Below are 21163 nucleotides of genomic sequence, written 5' to 3'. Positions count from 1 at the left end.
GCAGCCAAATGTCTCCCAAATTCTCCACAGTTATGGAGCTTTTATCTGAAGGACAGAGTGCATTTGTCGGTTAGGTGAATCCACAGACAACTTTACAACTTCATCCTGTGCAGTCTGGGATAGCCTATATATGGATGTAATTACAACAGCATAGAGAGGTGACAAGACAGTAAACAGATCAGTGTTAGGGCTAGTCTTTCTTCACTTGATATAATAGCTAGTATGTGGAAGGAAGAGACATTGGAATAATAAACTTTGCCAGTGATACAAGCAAATGCCAGGGAGTATTTGGGCTTCTTGTGGGTAATGAAAGCCCCTCACCCTAGCTCCAGGGACTCTGGACAGCTATTGTCTCTGTTAAGATATGTATTTTCAGTGGTAGCAATAAAGAAAATATGTCACTTACATACTGCAAAGACCCATAGTAAAAATCCAACACAATGTCTAAACCATTAGTTAATGGGAACAGTTATCCTGTCCCTAATGGGAAAGATCCTAAAAATGTAATTGTGATGAAACTAACAGGGTCCTACAGCAGTCACCCTAAAATCTATAAAATGTAACAGGGACATGAATCTATTTGTTACTGCTGACTTCTTTTTAAACCATCCTGCAGAATTCTATAGCAGGGATCTAATTTTCTATTAAATGCATAGCCAGGTCCAAAAGACCCAGAGAAAAGTTATCATTTGCTATTAAAATCTATAGAACTTTTCTCTAACAGGCACATTTTCTTGTGGCCATGTTGGCATGGCCACAGTATGTATTTTCTACAGTGGCAACCACTGGGGAGTGCAAATTTCACTCAGAAAGCAAGACCATGTTTTAAGTCTCCCAGACTTGACCTTGTCTTACCAAAATGTTTAGTGTTGTTTTTGGCCTATCAGTGCAAGTCTTGTCAGCCAATCAGTTCATCTGATAATTTCCATTCCTCATAACAACATTCACAAATTCCAGATTGCCTTTACTTCATCTGAGAAGCAAGCTGGAGTGATAAAAGGTTTAGCAGGCCGAAACGTTCGTTTTTCAGTGGTGCTTTTGAAACCTGAAAAACTTTGGCAAAGTTCATGAGAGTCTTTAAACCACGATTTGAGGACTTCAATAGCTCAGACATAAGTTAGGGGTTTGTTACAGGAGTGGGTGGGTGAGATTCCATGGCCTGCGTTGTGCAGGAGGTCAGACTAGACGATCATAATGGTCCTTTCTGACCTTAAAGACTATGATTCTATGAGAGGCTGTTACAAAATCAGAAGAAATATGTCTGTCTACTTCAGTCGTGGGCAAATTGACTTTAAAATGCAGCAGAGTGTGGGTTTGGGGAAGCAAATCTCTTTCTGTAGATACATGATGCCTCAACTCCTTAAATCTGAACTTCATTACACCAGTAGAGAGTGCAGGTTTCGCAGTGGCTGTAGTGAGGTTCTGTGATGGCTCCTGTAGACTAAGAATCAAAGATATTCATCCGTAAAGCGCCTAACAGTACCTCCTTGGATACCCTTCCCTGGGTTAGAAGGAAGATGTTTTGGATAGTCCGTGACGCTGTCCCAGTTTGCAGCCTGATGTGTAAGGAAGTACCCAAGGTGCAGAGAGAGGCTCCAGTTGGTCAGAGCAGCTGCAGAAGCAGCCGGAACCATTCAGCGGACTTCCTACAGCTCTGTCGGACCTACTGTGCCCTGTGTTGATTGTCTGTTTGCTCCAACCTTCCCCGTTCCCCTTCCCCAGTGTTGCTTCCACTCCACACCTGCCTATCCCTCTCTCTTCTCCCCAAGCCTGCCCCACTCACCCCTCTTAAAGTCCCAGCTCCCTTCCCTTTCCTTACCATTCAGCTGATCACCTCCTAACTACTTAACTCAACTGGGGCACCTCCAGACTGTCTGCAGCCATCTCATAGTTCATTCTGCTGTTCTGTTCTCCCCCTCCCCCACCCTGCATCCGTCTGCTTTATTTCGATTGTCAGCGGTTCGAGGCAGGACTGTTGGCTACTCTGTTTTTGTACAGCACCTAACACAGTCGGCCCTACTCTTCGTTTGTCATTAGGCACTACTGTAATCAACATGATTAATAGTAATAAATGAACCAGAGTCCTCTTAAGTGACTGCAGAAATCCACTATTATGTTTCAGGGTCATAAAGCATATGCTGTGTTCTGCTCAGATACCACAGGAAAATGAGTACAAATTCGTTCCGACAAGGGGAAGCCCTGAAGTGTCTGCATTTAAATTATATGGGCTACCTGCTCAGGTCGGGGTGCTAGATCAATATGTGTAATATCTTATCCCATAACTGCCAGGTGCCGGGCTGTAAACACAGCTCTCTCTGGGCTCAGTCACGTGTCTTGGTGCAGATGGAGAGTTTATTAACATTGCTCTGGGGGATGTCGATTTATTTGTATGATTATTTGTTCTGGTTCTGTGAAAGGAACCAGCCTGAAGTTTGTCAAGAGTTGACAAAGGGAAAAGAAAAATACCTAGCACGAGAAGGGAAAGTGAACTTTAAACACAGAACTTTGAGAAATGGAATTAGCTAGAACAATTACTTTTTAAAAGTGGTTGCTCTTATTCTCTTGCCAGAGAACTGGTTAGTTTTGGGCTATCGTTGTGATAGAAGTTAAATACATTGGGCCAAATTCTTGATTTCACTGAAATTTTTCCAGTTGATAGCAGCAGGGAATTTTTTTTACTGCATGTTGTGATCTGGTGTCCGTGTCCTGCAGTGACATGAAGCAACTGGCAGCAGGTGCCCATGGGAGGAACAATGTGCTGTATTATAATAAATGCCATCTGTTGGTGGACTGTGAAATGAGAGAGTGGTCTCAGTCAGGCTCCATTGTCCCTACTGACACGAACTGGCCCCTGGCTAGCAATACGGATAGAGTGTGGACCGTGCAGACAGAACTCTCCTGGCTCCAAGAGGTGGCCCCTCCAGGGCAGGGCTGAAGCACATTAACCCTGTGTGTGGGTGAACCTTGCAATGCTGCTGTCTCTGCTGGAGATAAACAGAAGGCATTGGGATCCAGGGATGTCCATCTGGCACCTTCTTGAGCACTGAACTGTTATTAAAAACAAAGGTCTTCTTGTGGGTGCTCAGTGGTTTAGTGGCCATGGCACAGGATGAGGAGACCGGGGTTCTATTCCCAACTCTACCACTGGCATACTGGGTGACCATCAGCAAGTCACTTTAACCTTTCTGTGCCTCAGTTTCCCCATCTGTAGAATGGGGAGAATGATCCTTCCCTTCTTTGTAAAGTGCTTTCAGATCTACTGCTGTTGAGTTCTAGATAAGTGCTAGGTACTATTGTGAATATTGCAGCCATGGTGAACACTCCCATTGGCTTTAATGGAAGCAAAGTTAGGCCAACGGAGCATTTCAGAAAATGCTACCTTTAGGGTCCAACTTAAGAAGCGCCTCTCTCCTGTCACGGATGGGGATCATTGTTGGGCTGGGGTCATTCCAACTCCATACTAGTGAGGCAGATCCCCATAGCAAAGGGCTTTTTTTCTGGGCGTGGCTGAGGCCCACCTGCCCCACCTTCACCAGCTCTGTGTTTCTGTTGCAGGTCACCTATGTGAGCAGAGGCTGAAGAAATCAAACTCCTTGCCACCCCCGCGCTCTCGCATTGTCTCTTCGCATGATGGGACCAGCAGCTTCCAAGGAGGCAGCCTGCTCTCTCTCAATACTCCTGGGGGTAGGTCCCGCCGGCTCCTAGCTATTGTCTGGCAATAGTTTTTCTCCTGTGCGCTATTAAAAGTACCAAAGGCGACAATTGCTCAAAGACACAAGTGCCGTGTGCACTGGGTCCCTGGACTCGGTGTTTCCTCTTTCTCCCACAATAGCATGTTACAAGCATATGTTCTATCAGCATGAAGTGGTCCATCTGCTGGTGGGTTATTGAGGATTTTGTTCCCCAAACTATCTACCCGTACAGCTGCTGCCTAAATAGTTCCCCTGGGCTGTGAATGTTCAGAACCTGATGTTTGCTCAGCCGGTGCCGACAAACATCCACTGAGAGGCTGAGCTACAATCGGATTCTGCTGAACTCTCTCATCAGCCAATATTAGGGGATGCTTTTCACCCGATTCGTTCCAGTTCCCAGATACAGTTGGGTCCAGGAGGTAAATCCTTGGCTGCTCAGGCACTGCGGCATCATGAGTCCATTCTTTAGCAAAGGGAGAAGCCTCTCCCCTTGCTTGTCTGCTCGAAATGAAGCTGTTGTCAGAAAAACACTTGTATGGGTCTCACCTGGCTATCTGAAGAGGTGAGAAACTGGGGCCTGTGAATCATTGACTCGAAGTGTTTGCTGAGGTTGGCTCTGTGAAAATCCGGCTCTACTCTGCAGCTCTGAGCCTGCGAAGCTGGGTCCTGTGAGTAAAATTTACGGTCCGGTTAGTCTGCAGCTGCTGAGGGTGAGGGATGGCTGCTGATTTTCAGCCTTGCGGTGATTTAAACTCCCCTACATCAGAGAGCAGCAATAGCCCATGTAGTTAGAGATGGGAGGGCTCAAGTTGAAAATTATATTCCTTTAAGTAATTATTGAAGTTTTGAGGCCTGCTTGCCTTTACGTAGGCCTGGACAAAGAATCTTGGGCCCAAATTTAACTCCTTCCCATGAAGGGGTGTATGTTGCATTCAGCAAATGGGAATCCCTTATTATGTCCAGGTACAGATGAGCTTAACATGCAGTTCACCCAGCCCTGCCTTTGTGCCTGGCATGTAACGTCTTTCAAACACGTCGGGCCTGCTTGTCGTTTACATTTAGGCCCCTTGACACTGCTCTCGCAGCATCAGTGAGTCTGCGCCATCGTGTAAATGAGAATCAGGCTCTTAGAGAGAGACATTAATCTTCCACATTCTCCTCCTCAGCTCACTAAACACACATCTGTGCTGAGATGCGAGTGCACAAGAGCACAGACACACACAGATACTTTCTCTACCCTGTGCTATCCGTGATGCGTTTGTGCAGCTGGAATTGGGTATATTTCTTGAGTAAGAGTCGTTGAAATATTTTATCAAATTAAGCACCTGTTCCCAAAGGAGCTCCAGATGGTGTGTGAAATGAAAGAGAGCTGCCCATACGCAGAATTTCCAGGGGAGATAGGGGGTACAGAAATACTATTATGCATCTATATATGCTTTTAATGGACTTTCTGATGAGTGTCAACAGGACAGGTTGTCCCGATGTGCCCTATGTCTAAGCTAATGTGTGAGCTATTTATACAACTGTTGTATTCCCAGCCTGGGCGTTTTCTCTGCAGGAAAGATGTGGACAAATTGGAGAAAGTCTAGAGGAGAGCAACAAAACTGACTAAAGGTCTAGAGAGTCTGACCAATGAGCAAAGACTGAAAAAAATGGCTTTATTTAGTCTGGAGAAGGGAAGACTAAGGGGGGACATGATAACAGTATTCAAGTTCATGAAATGTTGTTATAAAGTGTGAATAATAAATTGTTCTCCTTAACCACCGAGGACAGGACAAGAAGTAATGGGCTTAAATTTTAGCAACAGAGATGTAGGGAAAAATCTTTTCAACTGTCATGGTAGTTAAGCACCGGAACAAATTCCCTAGGGAGGTTATGGCATCTCTGTCATTGGAGGTTTTTCAGGACAGGTGAGACAAACACCTACCAGGGATGGTCTAGATGATACTCAGTCCAGCCTCAGTGCAGGGGACTAGACTAGATGACTTATCCAAGTCCTACATTTCTATGATTCTATGACGAGGTATGTGAAGTACTGAATTAGACATTTTGCACAAAGTGTTAAAAAAGGTAATGCAGGAAGAAGAAGAATCTGAGATTTTAAAGCCAGAAGGGACCATTATGATCTCCTAGTCTGATCTCCTGCAAAGCACAGGAATTCTTGTATCAAGCCCGCATCTGGTGGTTGAGCTAGCTCACATTTTGATGGTATGAATCAGAGGCAGTTGACTGTCTCAGAGAGCGTGTATGTGCGTGTGTGTGTTTTCACCAGAGAACCTCATAAGGTTCAGTTCAGAGAAAAGTCAAAGGTTTAGATTTTGATCCAAATTCGCTGACCTGGAAATCCCTCAAAAACGTGCTCCCGCACAAGATTTCCACTTCTCCCTTGTGGGTCAGAAATCTGGTCTAAATCCTCTCTCCCACAGCACACCTGCTTCTAATTCAGCAGGAGTTCGGAAGCACAGAGATATGGGAAATGTAAATGCCTGGCTGGGTGTCACAGTCCCAGGTGGAGTGCTCTATGTGCTGAGCTGTGTGCGCTGGCCTCATGTGGCAGAGTGAATTGGATGAATGCACCCTCCATGGAATGGTTTTGATATCAGAACATTCAGCTTTTAAATTGCAGAAGTTCCCCTACTGAGACAGGCTTTTCCAGCCAGGCATCCTCCTTTCTCATTAATTTTTTAACATGGCCCATAAGGTGAAACATTGTGGACACTTGCTGAAATATGACTATTGCTAAAATACGAGCATTTTGGCTCAAGATGTCTAACCCAATTTGCCGTGTCTGGGAAACAGTTAAATAGATTTAAAATTAAATTCAGGTGGGTAATTTGCAAATAACCCTTGTTTACCAATTTTTTAAGAAAATGTAATGCACCAAGACTCAAACAGCCTCTGTGTGGAGTTACACGTCATGTAGAGAGTTTAATCCCATGCATCAAGTGCTTGGTAGTGGATTGTATTTCACATATTAAATATTTGGCTGGCACTTCAATTGGGAGCTGCTCCAGCGGCAATTTTGTGGAGAAATGAGAGAGAGAGAGAGAGGAGTGAAAGAACATTTTAATAAAAACGTAGATGTGTGCATAGTGTACAGCAGGAAACAGGCCGGTTTTGAACTCAGGGAGAGGAACAGAATTCCCTTCTGGAACGTTTGGTGGCTTGAGATTGTTTAGGTTCATCTGGATATTCTGGCGATTGTCAGAGTCCCGTAAATCCCACATGCTTGTTGTTTATTCTGCATTTAATCCAGGCCTCGTAGTTACGTTGTCACTACTGAGAGGAACTTTTGTTGGGATCCCCAGGCCAGAGAGAATTAATATAGCGCAATGTGTCACTCAGATCTGGCATGATGGCTGCACATATAGGAGAGATGTGACTTGTCGGCTGTCTGTGGAAAGCTTCAGAAATTGTGTAATGTAAAAAACTGCCTGACAGCCCTGGGTGTGTTGCTTTCACAGCCGATTTCGGTGCCAAACCCTGGGAGAGGGACCTTGGTATCAATTCCACCTACTACCCAGGCTTCTACTGGGACTACTCAGCTTTTACTGGCCCCTTAGGCCAGACTGAGGCTTGGTCAAGGAAAGAGCAGTCTGGACTGCAAAGCGGCTGTTCCTCAGCTCCCCTTCCTGGTGGTTGCCTCTTCATTTGCTTGCCGATCTAGGCGGCTTCAAACACCTGCGTGCTTGAGGCAACTCAAGTCAGCATATCCCTCTGTTTGCCCAGGTCATCCATCCGTCTCCCTGTCTCAGCGGTCTACTGCACTGCTCCCCGTGGGGTCCACCCCCGACTCGCTCAGCCCCAGACTCTGACGCTTGTTTCCTTTGCACCCAGCTAAGAAAGTGTCCCAAGCCCAGAAGCTGGCGGACGTGGACAGCGAGCTGGCTGCCATGCTGTTCAGCCGCCTGCAGGAAGTGAGCACGGCCTTCCAGCACGCCAGCCGCGAGGCCAGCGCCAGCCGCAGGCGGAAGCTGGAGAGGATGATGATGGTGCGACAGCTCGAAGCCCAGGAGGATGTCAGCGGGAGGAGAGCAAGCCTCATGGTGAGGAGCACAGAGCGCTGTCGAAACGATCTTGGGACCAGAGAGCAATCGGGAGCTAGGCCTGACAAAACACCTTGTAGTATCTCTCATGTCAGGGTTTGGGGGCGGATTCCTTCGGATGAATCCTCAGACACACAGGGGAGGGGCCCACATCAGTCTGTTAGTCATAGTGCGTCTCTTCTTCGATAGGGCCGGCGTGAGGAGCGCATCCAGCACTCCAGGGACCTACAGATTATTGATGCCTACCGGGAGCGCATCAAGGCCGAGAGCATCTCCAGCATGCTGAGTCAGGCCATCACCACCAACTACACGCTCTATGCCACGCTGGGCACCGCAGAGTTCTTTGAGTTTGCCCTGAGAAACCCATACAACGTCCAGCACACAGTGACGATTGAGATCGACCACCCTGAGCTGAGGTAGGAGCCAAAGGCCTTCTCCCCTCCAAAATTCTGCACGTTACACTTGGAAAGCCAGCCCAGAGCAAAGAGGCACTTATGGAAACGTGAGACAAGAGGTGTCCTTGGGATCGAGCTTGTTGCTTTTCAGGCTTTATTGGGAAAGGCGGGGGGGTTAGTCTATGATGAGGACTCCATCATATACCAATGATCTGCTCCCCCCATTCAGAGATTTCACTTTTCTTTTGTTTTCTTCCCACGTCCTGTATCACTATCCACAGGGATGGGAGAACGCAAGCTACCGAGAAGCTAAGCACAAAGGAGTTGCCACACTAGGTCAAATCTACCCTAGTTATCCTGCCGCTAGCTGTGACCAATGCAACCACCATCAGTAATTCACGTGCCTCACTGTGCAGTGTTCGGGGAGGGGCGGGTGTACTGGGGGCGAGGAGAGGAGAGGTCTTTGTTTCCCAAACCAAAGGTGTGGTTGATTTTGGACTTTTCTTTCCATTTAATATGTGCCTGCACATTCCAGCAACTGTCTTTTTTCCAACCCCCCCCCCCCCACAAACCCGCACACTGAGGTTTAGGTATAACTCACAGCCTCATTTTGGGATCGGGGGAACCCCAGCTCCTGGGATGTTCTGTCCCCAAAGTAACTCTGCCTTTGATTTTTTTCCACAGTGTTATTGTGGACAGTAGGGAGTGGAGACACTTCAAAGAGCTGACCCAAACAATGACTACTCCAGTAGAAGAGGACATGTTCCATCTTCAGGACAACCTCATGCCTCAGGTCTACCTGCGCCCCAAAGAGACCATTCACATTCCATTTAAATACCAGACCTTCTCTATAGACCACGCTGTCATGATGCAGGTACGCATATCACCCTATCACTTCTGCTATATTATGACATAGGACAAATAAAACAATGAGGAAAGGGTCCATTTGCCTACCATCATTATCTAGAATTAAACATGATGCTAACTGTATAAACTTCTGTGCCCATCTTATAACCAATGCTATTTCTAGCAGGTGATGGGTAGTATGCCACATCACTTAACATCAGCTGTTCTTTATATTGCTTTCTATAGCATTTCTTTTCTTCTGTTCCTGCTGTCTGGTATCACACCAATAAATTTACAGAAATATGACTTAGCTCATAAGGGAGGGCCTAAAAATATCAGGTCTTTGTTGCCAAGGAGCAATGGCTGAATGTCTTTGGGAGACGTCAGAAATGTCAGGAAGAGGCTCTTCTGTAATCTTCTCTCTTCTGGCCCCAGCAGAACCAGGAAACAAAAAGCACACAAAACTGGAAAAAATAAGAAGGGACTCAGCCTTTGAGGCCAAAGTGGCTTGTCCACCTGTTGTGGTTGAATAATAATAGCAAACAAACTCACAGTGTTTGTGAGGCTCACATGAGGATTAAAACAGAGAGGCCTTACATTTTAAAGACAGGGCTCTAGCTTCAGGGGGAACAATCCCCTCTACCTTTGCAACTGGCTCACGTCCGCCTGTGCTTCTCAGTTCTTGATGTGTTAAGATTTAGGGCCAAATTCATTGGTGTAACTCCATCAGTGGGATGAATGCGACCCTTAGTCTGTTCTTTAGAAGCATAAAACTGGCTTTTAAAATGAGATTGTATCCAAATTGTTCCCTTTTATTCCCTTTTTAGCTCAATTCCACGGAATAAATGAATAGGGGAGGCAAAGCTGCTGGGTGCTTGTAGAATTCAGAGTGGTTAGGCCGAGGTACAAGCCAGCTATGTAACCCTAGAGTGCTCCTCTAACTCTCAGCAGTGGGACAGAAGAGAAGGTTCAGAGGACAACAGGCTCTTGATGCTGTCTGCAATGCATTGCACTATTTTACTGATGTTCACAGATTTTAGCAAAGCCACCAATGACAAGAACATGCAGAAATATAGAAAAGCAACTCTCACTTCCTCAACAACACTGCAAAGAGGCCAATAGCAACAAGAAATTTGCAATTCATGGTGTTTTAAAGTTAGTACCTGAATTCCCAGGTGCAAGGGAGAGCTCTTCTAGAGCAGAGCACTTTGTGTTTTGCAGGACAACGTTATCTGGTTATCTGCGCAGGGGATCTCTGCTCTGAAACCCTGCTCTCCCAACATGCAGGGAGCTGTCATTGATTGGTGTATGCAAAGAGCAGCTGATCACAAGGAGAGGGACAGCTGGAGGCTCTGGGAGGAGAATTTTACCCTTACTAGTTTTCACTGTGATACGGTTTCTTAAACATTATAGATTTAGATCAAAACAGTGGTGAAAATTCCAAAGAATGCATTCGTGACATGACGTGCACTGCTGCTTTGCATGATTACTACTACTTAATTTTTAGCAGGGCCCTGCTGAGCTGAGGTTCAATAAAGGCACAGAAGCTGCACCACCCTGGAAGTCCAGTGCCATGCTGACAAAACGCATCAAGGTAACAGAGGCAAAAAGAAGTGCTGTCATTTAGGTGAATTGCAAATGATCAAAACCCTATGACAAAGATTAAGCCTACACATATATAATTCCTTTTAACTGCCCATTTATGGCAGGCCATAAGGTTTTTAATGATCAGGAAATAAACTTTTCTGAATTTCATTGGATGTCTATTGTAGTGTATAGAAATAGGGTAGTATCCCTTTAAATGCGTTGTGAGCTGTCTGCTGATGTTCACCGTGTTCTCTGTTGTAAATGCCACCACAAACCAGTATGGTAGGGTATAGATAACTAGGCTTTATGTGTTTGTATGTATTTAGTGAGCATGGCTATTTAGAACCCAGTCATGTCTGTGTGGCTTCTCATACAGGTTTTGTTATGAAAAGAGAAGAATACAATGACTTTACAGCCATGGTCAGCATTGTTTTTGAAAGGATTTTGTTTGCAAACATATCTATTGACCTCTCTGTCACCATCCTGTGCTTGGTTTTTAATTCCTCTATCAAATATTGCTTTAAAGCTACTCCCCTGAAAATGCATGGTTTCAATGCCCTGGAGATTCCATTCACAGTTCTAGATTTTACCATCACATATTTATTTAAATTGAGTTCTCTTTATAGCATCCTAGGTCCCCTGCTATTTGGTGGTAACTACTTCAGAGCTGTAAACAGATTGAGAATTGATTTTGTTCCCACTATCAGTCGGAATGAAAGCCAGAGGTGCTATTTTTTCTTGCTGTAGCACAGGGGTCGGCAACCACTGGCATGTGGCTCGTCAGGGTAATCTGCTGGCGGGCCGTGAAAGATTTTGTTTACATTGACTGTCGGCAGGCACGGCCCCCCGCAGCTCCCAGTGGCCGCGGTTCGCCCTTCCCAGCCAATGGAAGCTGCGGGAAGTCATGTGGGCCTCGGGGACATGCTGGCCACAGCTTCCCGCAGCTCCCATTGGCTGGGAAGGGCAAACCGTGGCCACTGGGAGCTGCGGGCGGCCGTGCCTGCGGATGGTCAACGTACACAAAATGTCTCGCCGCCCGCCAGCAGATTACTCTGATGGGCTGCATGCGGAAGGTTGCCGACCCCTGCTGTAGTATTTATTGATGGTCTCTTTACTTTCTCTCTCAACGAATTCATTATTATTTTTTGTTTTGCACAGATCTCCTTTAAGGCAAGTGGTGACAAACCCATTGCAATTCTCAGTGTTAATGTGGAGCCTCAGCCCCACGTGGTGGATCAGACATTCCGATTCTATCATCCGGAGCTCACCTTCCTGAAGAAGTCCATACGGTTACCTCCATGGTACACCTTGCCAGGTAACTGTCTGCATTCAGCTGAGAACTGGCATGCAAATATTGTGTCTGCTTGTGTTTCCATGTTTTGTTTTGCAGGGCTGTAGGTTTTAAAGAGATACATACTTAGAGATTTGCCAGCTTTCAGGCCTTTCTGATAACGAGGGCAGGAGATGGGCCTATGCCTAACAGCAGGGAGAGTGGTCATCTTATGCTTTTTTCCCCAGGTGCCCCAGCAGGAATGCCAGGTGGGGAACCGGAGATGTACGTCCGCTGCAGTGACCCCAACATCATTTGCGAAACAAAAAAAATGGTACTACTTACACAAATCAAGCGGCAATCCAATGGAGTCTATCCTCTATGTTCACCATCTCTTTTCTATCAATCGCTTTATCTAAAGCAAAGATACCATGCACCAATGGTTCATTGATCTGTAATGATAGAATATTGGGTGTTACTAGGTTGTGACTGCCTCACTCCCCTGTTAAAAAGGAACAGAACTTCTCTAGCCTGCTTCCATCATATTTGTGGGTTTAATACCACAATATAAACCATAATTTGTTATGCTGCATTGCATTGTTCATGTGAAGAAAGGCCAGATTTGAAATGCTGGTGGAAACTGCCACTTATGGAAACACCAGCTCTCCAGCTAGGTGCCACAGATAAATTCTTCGGAAATCAGAGGTTCCAATAAGGAAAGAAGTAAAAATGTGTCCTTATTGAATAGACCGCAAAACCTCAACTGGATTGCGGTGCTGCTCTTTGTGTCATATTCCAAGACAGCATCCAAGTACTCAAGACTCAGTTACTACAGGGAGGAGGGCCACTCGATCAATCGATAAATAAATAAATCGATCGATCTAACTTCTGATCCTTTTCCTTTCAGGCGATGATATTTCTCCATCATACAAGTGTTGCTTGATCTCCTGCATCTCCCTCTGATGGCCTGATCCAATAACTGAGACGCTTTCGGGGCTGATCCAAAGCCCACGGAGGTTAATGACAGGCTCTCACTGACTGTCAATGGGCTTTTGATCAGGCCATCAGAGGGAGATGCATAGAAAAGCAGCTCATGATATGCTCTGTGTTGTAATTTTTAGCTCTGATTCCAAGTTTCCTGGATTTTATTTTCAGCCGGTTGGGATTTAAATGAAAAACAAACTCACACATAAATGCGGACGGTAATGAAGGTGCTTGTTAATTGCCATTGCAGAAATCTGCTAGCATGGTAATTGGATTATGGCTTGTTAGAAAACTTGAGGGAAATTCTGCAAAATCTAATTACTGAAACAGACCCGGAATGTGAGAGCCGTTTGTATCCTCTTTTGTAATTAAAAATGTTTGAAGAAGCCAAGCTGTATAATAATATAATAGGGTAGTTTAGCTGGGTTCTGGAGCCCTCTGCTTGTGGAAGTGGAGTGGTGGGGGGTTAAAATAAAGGGAAAAGGAACCCCTGGGGTCCTCATTAGCTGGTTTGATCTCTTGGTTAACTATTCTAACGACACTTTCTGATTTTGTACTCAGGGTCCTGGGGAGCCACAGGATGTGTTCTTAAAAGTAGCTGGAGGACCAAGCCCACAGATCAAAAAATTCTTTGTTGCTATTTACACGTAAGTAAGAGAATCCAAAAGTAGAAGAGAGAGAATTCTCCAGAAATCTTGTCAGAGCAGATAAGGAAATGCACATGGAACATTCCTAGTACACTGGTTCCAGCGCGTGACTTATTTTTCTGACAAGCAAAAATCTGGAAGAAGATCTGTATGATTCTCTTGAAATACGCCTGTTTGCAAAACCTGGACTAGGGTGGAAGATGTTAAGAAGGTTCTGAAGATTCAGTGTCACCTTTCCCTTTAGTACAGTCATAACAAGCTCCTCTTTCTCTGCTCCAGGGATGCCTGGCTTGCTGCACCCATTCAGATCTGGCAATTTTACCTTCACTCGCTGCAACGTGTGGATGTTAGCTGCATAACTGGCCAGCTGACCCGCCTTTCCTTGGTTCTCAGGGGCACCCAAACGATCAGGAAAGTGAGAGCTTATACCTCCCACACACAGGAGCTGAAGGTAGGCTCTGCCATTGGACTCAGAAGTGTTTGCTGCCAATTCCTCTCTTCCTTCCCCACCACAAAGAGAAACTTTTCATTTGGAAGAGACTGGAGTTAGGAGTGAGTTGAAAATTAGTGAAATCCTTCACAATTATAATTATGAATGGACTTATGTTGACAGTCCCAGTGAAAATAATCCTCCAATATGAAACCAGTCCCATTAGGAATTATGAACAATTTACTGCCATAAAGCCTTCATTATAATTATCTTTTGATTAAAGTCATCATGTGTAGGATCATTGGTACAAAACCCCAGAAGGCAAATTATCTGAATTAATGAGACTATCTGAAGACTAATAATTTCTTTAGAATTCATTTAGTCGTAATTATAAATGTGAATAATAAAAGACACACAAACCATTCCATGAATTAGGAAATAAAGAAATCAGTGTTTAAATGTTGTCCTCACTGAGGCAGAACATGGAGATGAATTCCCTTGACGGCGTCCAGAGCGAGCTCCGTCACCACAATGGGCTGCTTTCATTGCAGTGACCTGAATTATGGTTGGGAGTTGTACATCTTGAATTCTGTGTTAACTTCCCGTGACGTAGGGGCTGGGCTCTAGTTGGCCGGCGTGGTAATTAGAACTGTAATACATTGCAGGGAAGCATGTGTGAGAAGGCAGCCCCTGCCTGACGCACCCTCCTGCGGCAGGCCATGGCCTGGTCTGCCTCAATTTCCCCTTTCAGAGTCCTCCAAAACAATCCAAACAGTCTTTGTTACTGTGAATATAGGTCTTGTTTGGTTCATTTATTACAAAAGTCCCATGTACACAAACCATTACAAAAGTTCCACAGTCATAGTCCAGATTTCCCCCAACAGATAAGGCTCTGGGGTCTCTCTCAGGAGAGTAAACACCCCCCCCCCCCCCCCGTTTGCTGTGTAATGTCACATGGGTCTTTTATCTGATTCATAAATCTGTTTGGCACCTAAAATGAAAGTGTCTGTTACTCTGATATTTCAAAGTATCTTTTCCACCTCAAGTAGGAGGTTCTAGCTATACAAATAACCTGCCCTTTCCTTCTAGCTAATCAGACGGTATTCTGGTAGTCGATATATCGATAGGGCTGTCAGACAAGAATTTTTAGGTGAAACACAAAATGCCAGAACTGTCTTTGCCGAGTGTGTGTAAAAAGAAAAATGATGACTGTAACATTAACGTACATAACTCAACAAAACCAAATACATTCGGAGACCATCTGTTCTGCATGTGGCATCTAATGCTTCCAGGATATCTTAAATGTATTGCATTCTGTTGGTAGCATTTTTTTGAGCCTGCATCAGGCATCCACAGGGCAGTAGCAGGGTTAACATTTCTAGCTGAGATGAGCTCTCTAGATGTTGCTAACTCCATTTTGTTATTGAAATTCATTCTGCTAAGCAAAGTTCCTCTGCAGACAGGCTCTGAATGTGCAACTCAGACAGATTTTACAATGAAGTTAGAGCCTAGTTTATTAATGCAGCCAGCTTTAATTTCCTTCTCAGAAACACACATTTCTTGACATTTGATCAGTGTCTAATTTATATTCCAGACTGGAGTCTAGAAGGTACAGTAGATTAACTTCCCTTCTGACTTGATCAAAGGACACCATGTTGGTGCCTCTAAAAAGATTTTTCATGGCACATGTAAAAGTTTGGGTTAATTTCTCCTCCACTGTCTCTCATGCTGAGACTATCCCAATAACGTGTTATATTAACAGGGCCAATAACTTTGACCATCACTGATACCATCTTTCATTTTCATCTAGACAATTCTGATTTTCTTGCATTTTTAATATAAAACATTTTGAGCTGGAATGTACCAGATTGAGACCTCATTTCCAGGACCGGAGAGATACATCATTTGGGGATTCTAATTAAACCTTTTCATTGTCTTTCCTGAGAGGCAGAGAGGCCTCATCTGCACGCGTAGAGTTTGTGTTCCAATGGCTTGGTTGCTGCCCTAAATTGTGAGCATTTCTGCCGGTTTCCATTTTGCTCATTTTCTACAGGTGGATCCCAAAGGTGTGTTTATTCTCCCTCCGAACGGGGTCCAGGACCTGCATATCGGTGTGAGGCCTCAGAAAGCTGGCAGCAGATTTGTTTACCTCAATCTGGTGGATGTGGAGTACCACCAGCTTGTTTCGTCCTGGCTGGTGTGTGTCTCCTGCCGACAGCCTGTCATTTCTAAGGTACCTGGGTGCACTCTTATAACAACCTTCCAGGCAGGTCACTCTGTCTGTGTGTCACTCGAAAGCCTAGAATATCTCCTGAGTCAGTGTGAAGTGATGGAAACAGCTACAAGCATGGCTGAGAGCTCTTTGTGTTTAGAATGTCACCAGGTTCAGTCATCACTGGGATTCGTGGTCTGTTACCATCAAATTTTTAAGTTCTCAGCCACGTTGACTCTACAAATTACACTTGTGCGACCGCATGGGTTGTTAGCTGCTAGTTAAATCTTATTTGCCAAAGATGGAACTGCCCTGAGTGCAAAGTGAGCTGACTAGTTTTACTGGAAGGGTCACTACCGTCTGTAGCTATCTCTATGTCACCCATTACCATAGCCTTTAGCCACCACTTCTGGTCAGAAATCAGTCCCTCACATTGAGTGTGAGAAACTTCCAAGTCATTCATCGTACAGGAAAGGGCGAGACTAGAGTCCTGTGTTGTTACAACTCCAGAATGTGTGTAGAACATTTTGATTTTTTTATTATTCTTTGGACAGTGTTTTGCTTTCTTTGCAGTCTCTTCAAACTTGAAAGACTCTTCCCTTCACCAGGAATATATTATAGGATCATAAAACTGATTTCTAAACATTTGGGACAGATAGTGACAAAACCACTTCGTTCTTTGAGTTAATCACCTTAAAGTAGTAATATTTTTAACAGCAGCTAGCCCCAAAGTAATTGCCTTCACATGCTAAATGCAATCAAATTGCCATCGGAATTATAATATTACTATATCTGGACAGCTGCTTTAGATATGGCCCTGGGTATAACCAGAGGAAGCACTTGTGGTTTTTCCCTTTGTACATAAATACTGCTGCTTCTCCCGATTTTGTGTATATAGGCCCCAGGTCAGGAAAGCACCGAAGCACAAATCCATGCCCATTCAGGAAAGCACGTGCTGAACTGCCCCTGAAGTTGGCGGGACTTTATGCACACGTTTAAGTGCTTTCCAGAATCAGGGCTATAGTGGCATGCATGTCTGTGGTAACAGTTGTGGGTAGCTCTTGTATTCAGAATATATCGTAGAGGATTTTGAGGGAACCTGGTGTACGGTATGGGTTACATCGTGCTGAGCACTGTGACCTGGATCTAGGATGCACTTAAGCACGTGCTTAACTTTCAGCCTGTGAACAATCCCACTGAAAACCATCAGAAAATCATGTTCGGCCCCTGTTTCGAAGGCAGCTCCACCCATAGAGCCCCCGTTCCCGAAGTCCGTCACAGCAGGGGTATTTCCTAGTAGCGCTGACTCCAGTCTGCTCTGGGATTTCGGGCCAAAGCAGGAAACTGGATTTCCCATTTAACCATTGTTCATTATTAAACATTTCCCTGAAATACTCTACACTGGGGGAAGTTAAGCGCAACATTACAGCACTGCTACACTTTCCCTCGTAACGCCAGAACCACTCCCGTATGCCGTGTGATGGGAATTAGCACCATGGCGGTCCTAATGGAAATAAATTAGCTAGCTGGCGAAGGAGCCTGGCTATGATCCCAGCTGAGTCCCTTTGTCATTGAGGCGAATAACCCCATATATACAAAAGACTCACTGCAGAATTCAGGCCGGGGGAGAGCCCTTTCTCCACTTTACCCTGATGGTAGAAATTTAAGCATAATCCATGCTTCCTGGGGGCTGAGAGGAAAGCCAGGTGAGGTGAGGGAACTAATGTTTTCACAGTGAGTGAAAGTTTCCCCTGTGCAAGGCCTATGCAGCACTTTAGCCTTCAGTAAAGGGTTTCAAGTGGGATTTAAGGGGGCCCTCTCTGGCCCACCCATGGGGAATAGCCTAACAAAGGATCCACTGAGGAAGAAAAATTCCTCTAATGAATAGACACGAGACATTGTAACCAGAACTGACACCATCGCCGTGGGATGTGTGGTCGGGAGAGAGGGGGCTGACTGTGGTAGCCTGGAGACACCCCTTAAAGTTTCTGGTCAAAACATTTTGAAAGGGATTTTCAAAACCACTGAGCCTTGTCCTAACGAGAGTTCGACCATTGGCTTCGGCGGGAGCAGATCCAGGCCAGCCTTGAGCACTTTGGACCCACCTGCCCCTTGTTCCTATGAAATGGTCCTAGGAGATTTGAATCCACAGTTAGCCTTAGAACGATAGATAATTGGGACTGGAGTGATAGATAGAGACGTCTTCTGTTCTTGCTGCCGAGCATAGGGACTAGAAGATCCAGAAGGAGCCATTCAGTCCCCGCTGTTATTCCTTCCATAAATGGCCTAAACAGAATCTGCGATTGGGTCATAATCACTTCACTTCCATGTTCTAATAACTCATTGCTGGGTTCTTATATAGTAGTTTTCACTCTCTGCAAATTTACTGAACATTTTGGTAGTGACTCCAGAATAAAGGGAAATCAAAAACCAGTCGGAGAACACTTCAATCTCTTTGGTCACTCGATTACAGACCTAAAAGTGGCAATTCTTCAACAAAAAAAACTTCAGAAACAGACTCCAACGAGAGACTGCTGAATTGGAATTAATTTGCAAACTGGATACAATTAACTTAGGCTTGAATAAAGACTGGGAGTGGATGGGTCATTACACAAAGTAAAACTATTTCCCCATGTTTATTCCTCCCCTCTTGCCCCCCCCACCCCAGCTGTTTCTCAGACGTTCTTGTCAACTGCTGGAAATGGCCCACCTTGATTATCACTACAAAAGGTTTCCCCCCCCCCCCCCCCCCCCCGCTCTCCTGCTGGTAATAGCTCACCTTACCTGATCACTCTTGTTACAGTGTGTATGGTAACACCCGTTGTTTCATGTTCTCTATGTATATAAATCTCCCCACTGTATTTTCCATTGAATGCATCCGATGAAGTGAGCTGTAGCTCACGAAAGCTTATGCTCAGATAAATTTGTTAGTCTCTAAGGTGCCACAAGTCCTCCTTTTCTTTTTGTGAATACAGACTAACACGATTGCTACTCTGCTTCCTGTGGGTGTTTACTATGCCGTGTGGGAAACCATTGTGCTTTTACTCCAGACTTGGCCTGTGTCAGTACTGAAATGACAACACTGTGATTTCTTATATGTAACCACAGGCATTTGAAATAACGCTCCCTGCCGGCGGAGGGAAAGGCTCCAACAAGCGGATCACATACACGAACCCGTATCCCTCCAGGAGGATGTACTTCCTGCATACCAACCGAGCTGACCTGCTGCAGTTCAAGGAGGATTCCTTTGAGGTAGCAAACCAGAGTGGCGGGAGAAGCTCAGATACCCTTGCAGTAGGCCTGCCTATCTTTCTGGTTTTCAATCCTCAAAGGTTTTCCAAATCTAATGATTTTCTCCAATGCTCAATGGCTGACTTTCAGAGACGCTGTTCCTGTTGACTCTAGCCGGAGTTCTGGGAGGTGAACACGTTTGAAAATCACTCCCAGAATGTTTTTCTGCATGTCGTGGTCTGTTGTGGTCCATCATTTGCTTCTTACCCTGAATCCTAGAATGCGTGTTCCACTCACAGCAAAACTCCACCATTTGCTCAGGGAGACTGGAAACAGATTAGTAAGCTTCATGCGTTCTGAAAACTTTAGACTTCTTTTGTGCTCTGTAAGCGTTTGCTAGGGAAGGGTGGTGCTGTGTGAACTCAGTGGGTTGGGATGTCTGACACGGGGACCAGGTAGAAATCACGTTATGTGTTACTGTCGGGCACGTCTCCCGTGCCTGCTTTGTCAGCTGACAGAGCCCTCCTGCAGCTTGGTGCCAAATGCACACATATGCTAGTGCAAGGCATGCTGGTGTAAGGAGAACGGAGATGTTTAGTGCTGACATCTCACTCTTTTTGCAGATTGGAGGAGGGGAGACGTACACTATTGGCTTGCGGTTTGCACCAAGCCAGAGCACCGGGCAGGAGGAGATTCTGATTTATATCAATGACCATGAAGACAAGAATGAAGAAACTTTCTGTGTGAAGGTTGCCTATCAATAAAGAGGAGGCTTTGCCTGCGGGTCAGTAGAATGACGTGTTCCTGGAGCATCTGTCAAAGCTTTTATCTTACTCCACTTACCAAGCGACATAGTCCTGTTGTTACCAGCTTTAGAGAGTTTTCCCTCCATAGATTTTCTGGTTCTGAATTTCCTTGACAATGTTTGTTTGCAGACAGAAAACCGAGTGAGCTGCTCTGTGAACCTCGCCCACATGCTGGCAGGATGTGTTTCCTTCCTGTTTGCAGTTTGCCTCTATTTAATCAAGCCATGGACAAGTCACTATGATTTATTGTCTGACTGAATTCTTGGCACATCAACATGACCGCCAATGATGTAACATAGCCATATTTGTTCTACTTAAAATGGTAAATGAATCCCTATGTATTTATACCATATGCCACAGTCCAGACGATTGTCACTATTTCTGTTATCCTTTGCTGAGCCGTGGGCTTGTTTGGATTTTTATTTTTTAAATTCTTTTTTAACAGATTTTTAAAAGCTGCATTTCCAGAATGTGTTTGTTTTAAGTGTTTTGTTTTTTGAACTGTATTTTGTACACAAAGATGACAATTTTATGGTACTTTACTCATTCTAGTTCATCTAAATTGTTGCACAGAGCTCAGAGTGCAGCACAGAGTTTTCTGTTACAAGGCTTTTGTTTGCCAGTAGCTCCCCATTGCATGCTGGAGCAAGCAGCTGGGTTGTCCTTCCTCTCGCTAATCCCTTTAAGTGACAGATCAGAAGATCTCCACAATCCACCCCTGCATTTCTATGAACTGTCCCGGGGGCTAGAAGGGCTCAGCAGGTTCTGTGTGTGATTTCAAATCACTCAGTCAGCTCAGAATTCGTGCATTATTTGAATTGACAGAAGATAATCTCTTCTAAAGGTGAGTACTAGAGATGTCAAAATTGTCTGACGCTGGAATTTCATTTAATCTATGAGCACACAGCATCCAAATCTGGTATTGGTTTCAGAGTAGGGGACCCTTGCAGATCTCAGGCAAAGGTGGGAACTGGAAAGCATGAAATCAGGCGATACAGTACATGTAGGAATAAAGAG

The 21163-nt window shown here is 45.0% G+C and overlaps 1 protein-coding gene across 5 annotated transcripts in view; it reads left to right on the top strand.

Moving 5' to 3' along the window:
• The window catches only part of NPHP4 (nephrocystin 4), a 99722-nt gene extending 79106 nt beyond the window's left edge, over nucleotides 1–20616 (top strand). For 4 of the 5 annotated variants that reach the window (XM_048825254.2, XM_048825252.2, XM_048825255.2 and 1 more), the window contains 12 exons: nucleotides 3556–3684; nucleotides 7530–7738; nucleotides 7928–8154; nucleotides 8818–9007; nucleotides 10487–10573; nucleotides 11725–11881; nucleotides 12085–12170; nucleotides 13382–13467; nucleotides 13747–13918; nucleotides 15951–16130; nucleotides 19218–19361; nucleotides 19964–20616. In XM_048825254.2, coding sequence (XP_048681211.2) covers nucleotides 3556–3684; nucleotides 7530–7738; nucleotides 7928–8154; nucleotides 8818–9007; nucleotides 10487–10573; nucleotides 11725–11881; nucleotides 12085–12170; nucleotides 13382–13467; nucleotides 13747–13918; nucleotides 15951–16130; nucleotides 19218–19361; nucleotides 19964–20104 — 1808 coding nt within the window. In that variant the 3' untranslated portion in view covers nucleotides 20105–20616. The remainder of the gene's footprint in view (nucleotides 1–3555; nucleotides 3685–7529; nucleotides 7739–7927; nucleotides 8155–8817; nucleotides 9008–10486; nucleotides 10574–11724; nucleotides 11882–12084; nucleotides 12171–13381; nucleotides 13468–13746; nucleotides 13919–15950; nucleotides 16131–19217; nucleotides 19362–19963) is intronic. The other variant, XM_048825253.2, reaches the window with a different exon arrangement.
• Nucleotides 20617–21163: the final 547 nt, after the last annotated feature.

The sequence above is a fragment of the Caretta caretta genome, chromosome 18, assembly GCF_965140235.1.
Source record: "Caretta caretta isolate rCarCar2 chromosome 18, rCarCar1.hap1, whole genome shotgun sequence".
NCBI lineage: Eukaryota > Metazoa > Chordata > Testudines > Cheloniidae > Caretta > Caretta caretta.
The sequence above is the reverse complement of the archived record's forward strand: the minus strand, read 5'-3'. Positions and strand labels throughout refer to the sequence as shown.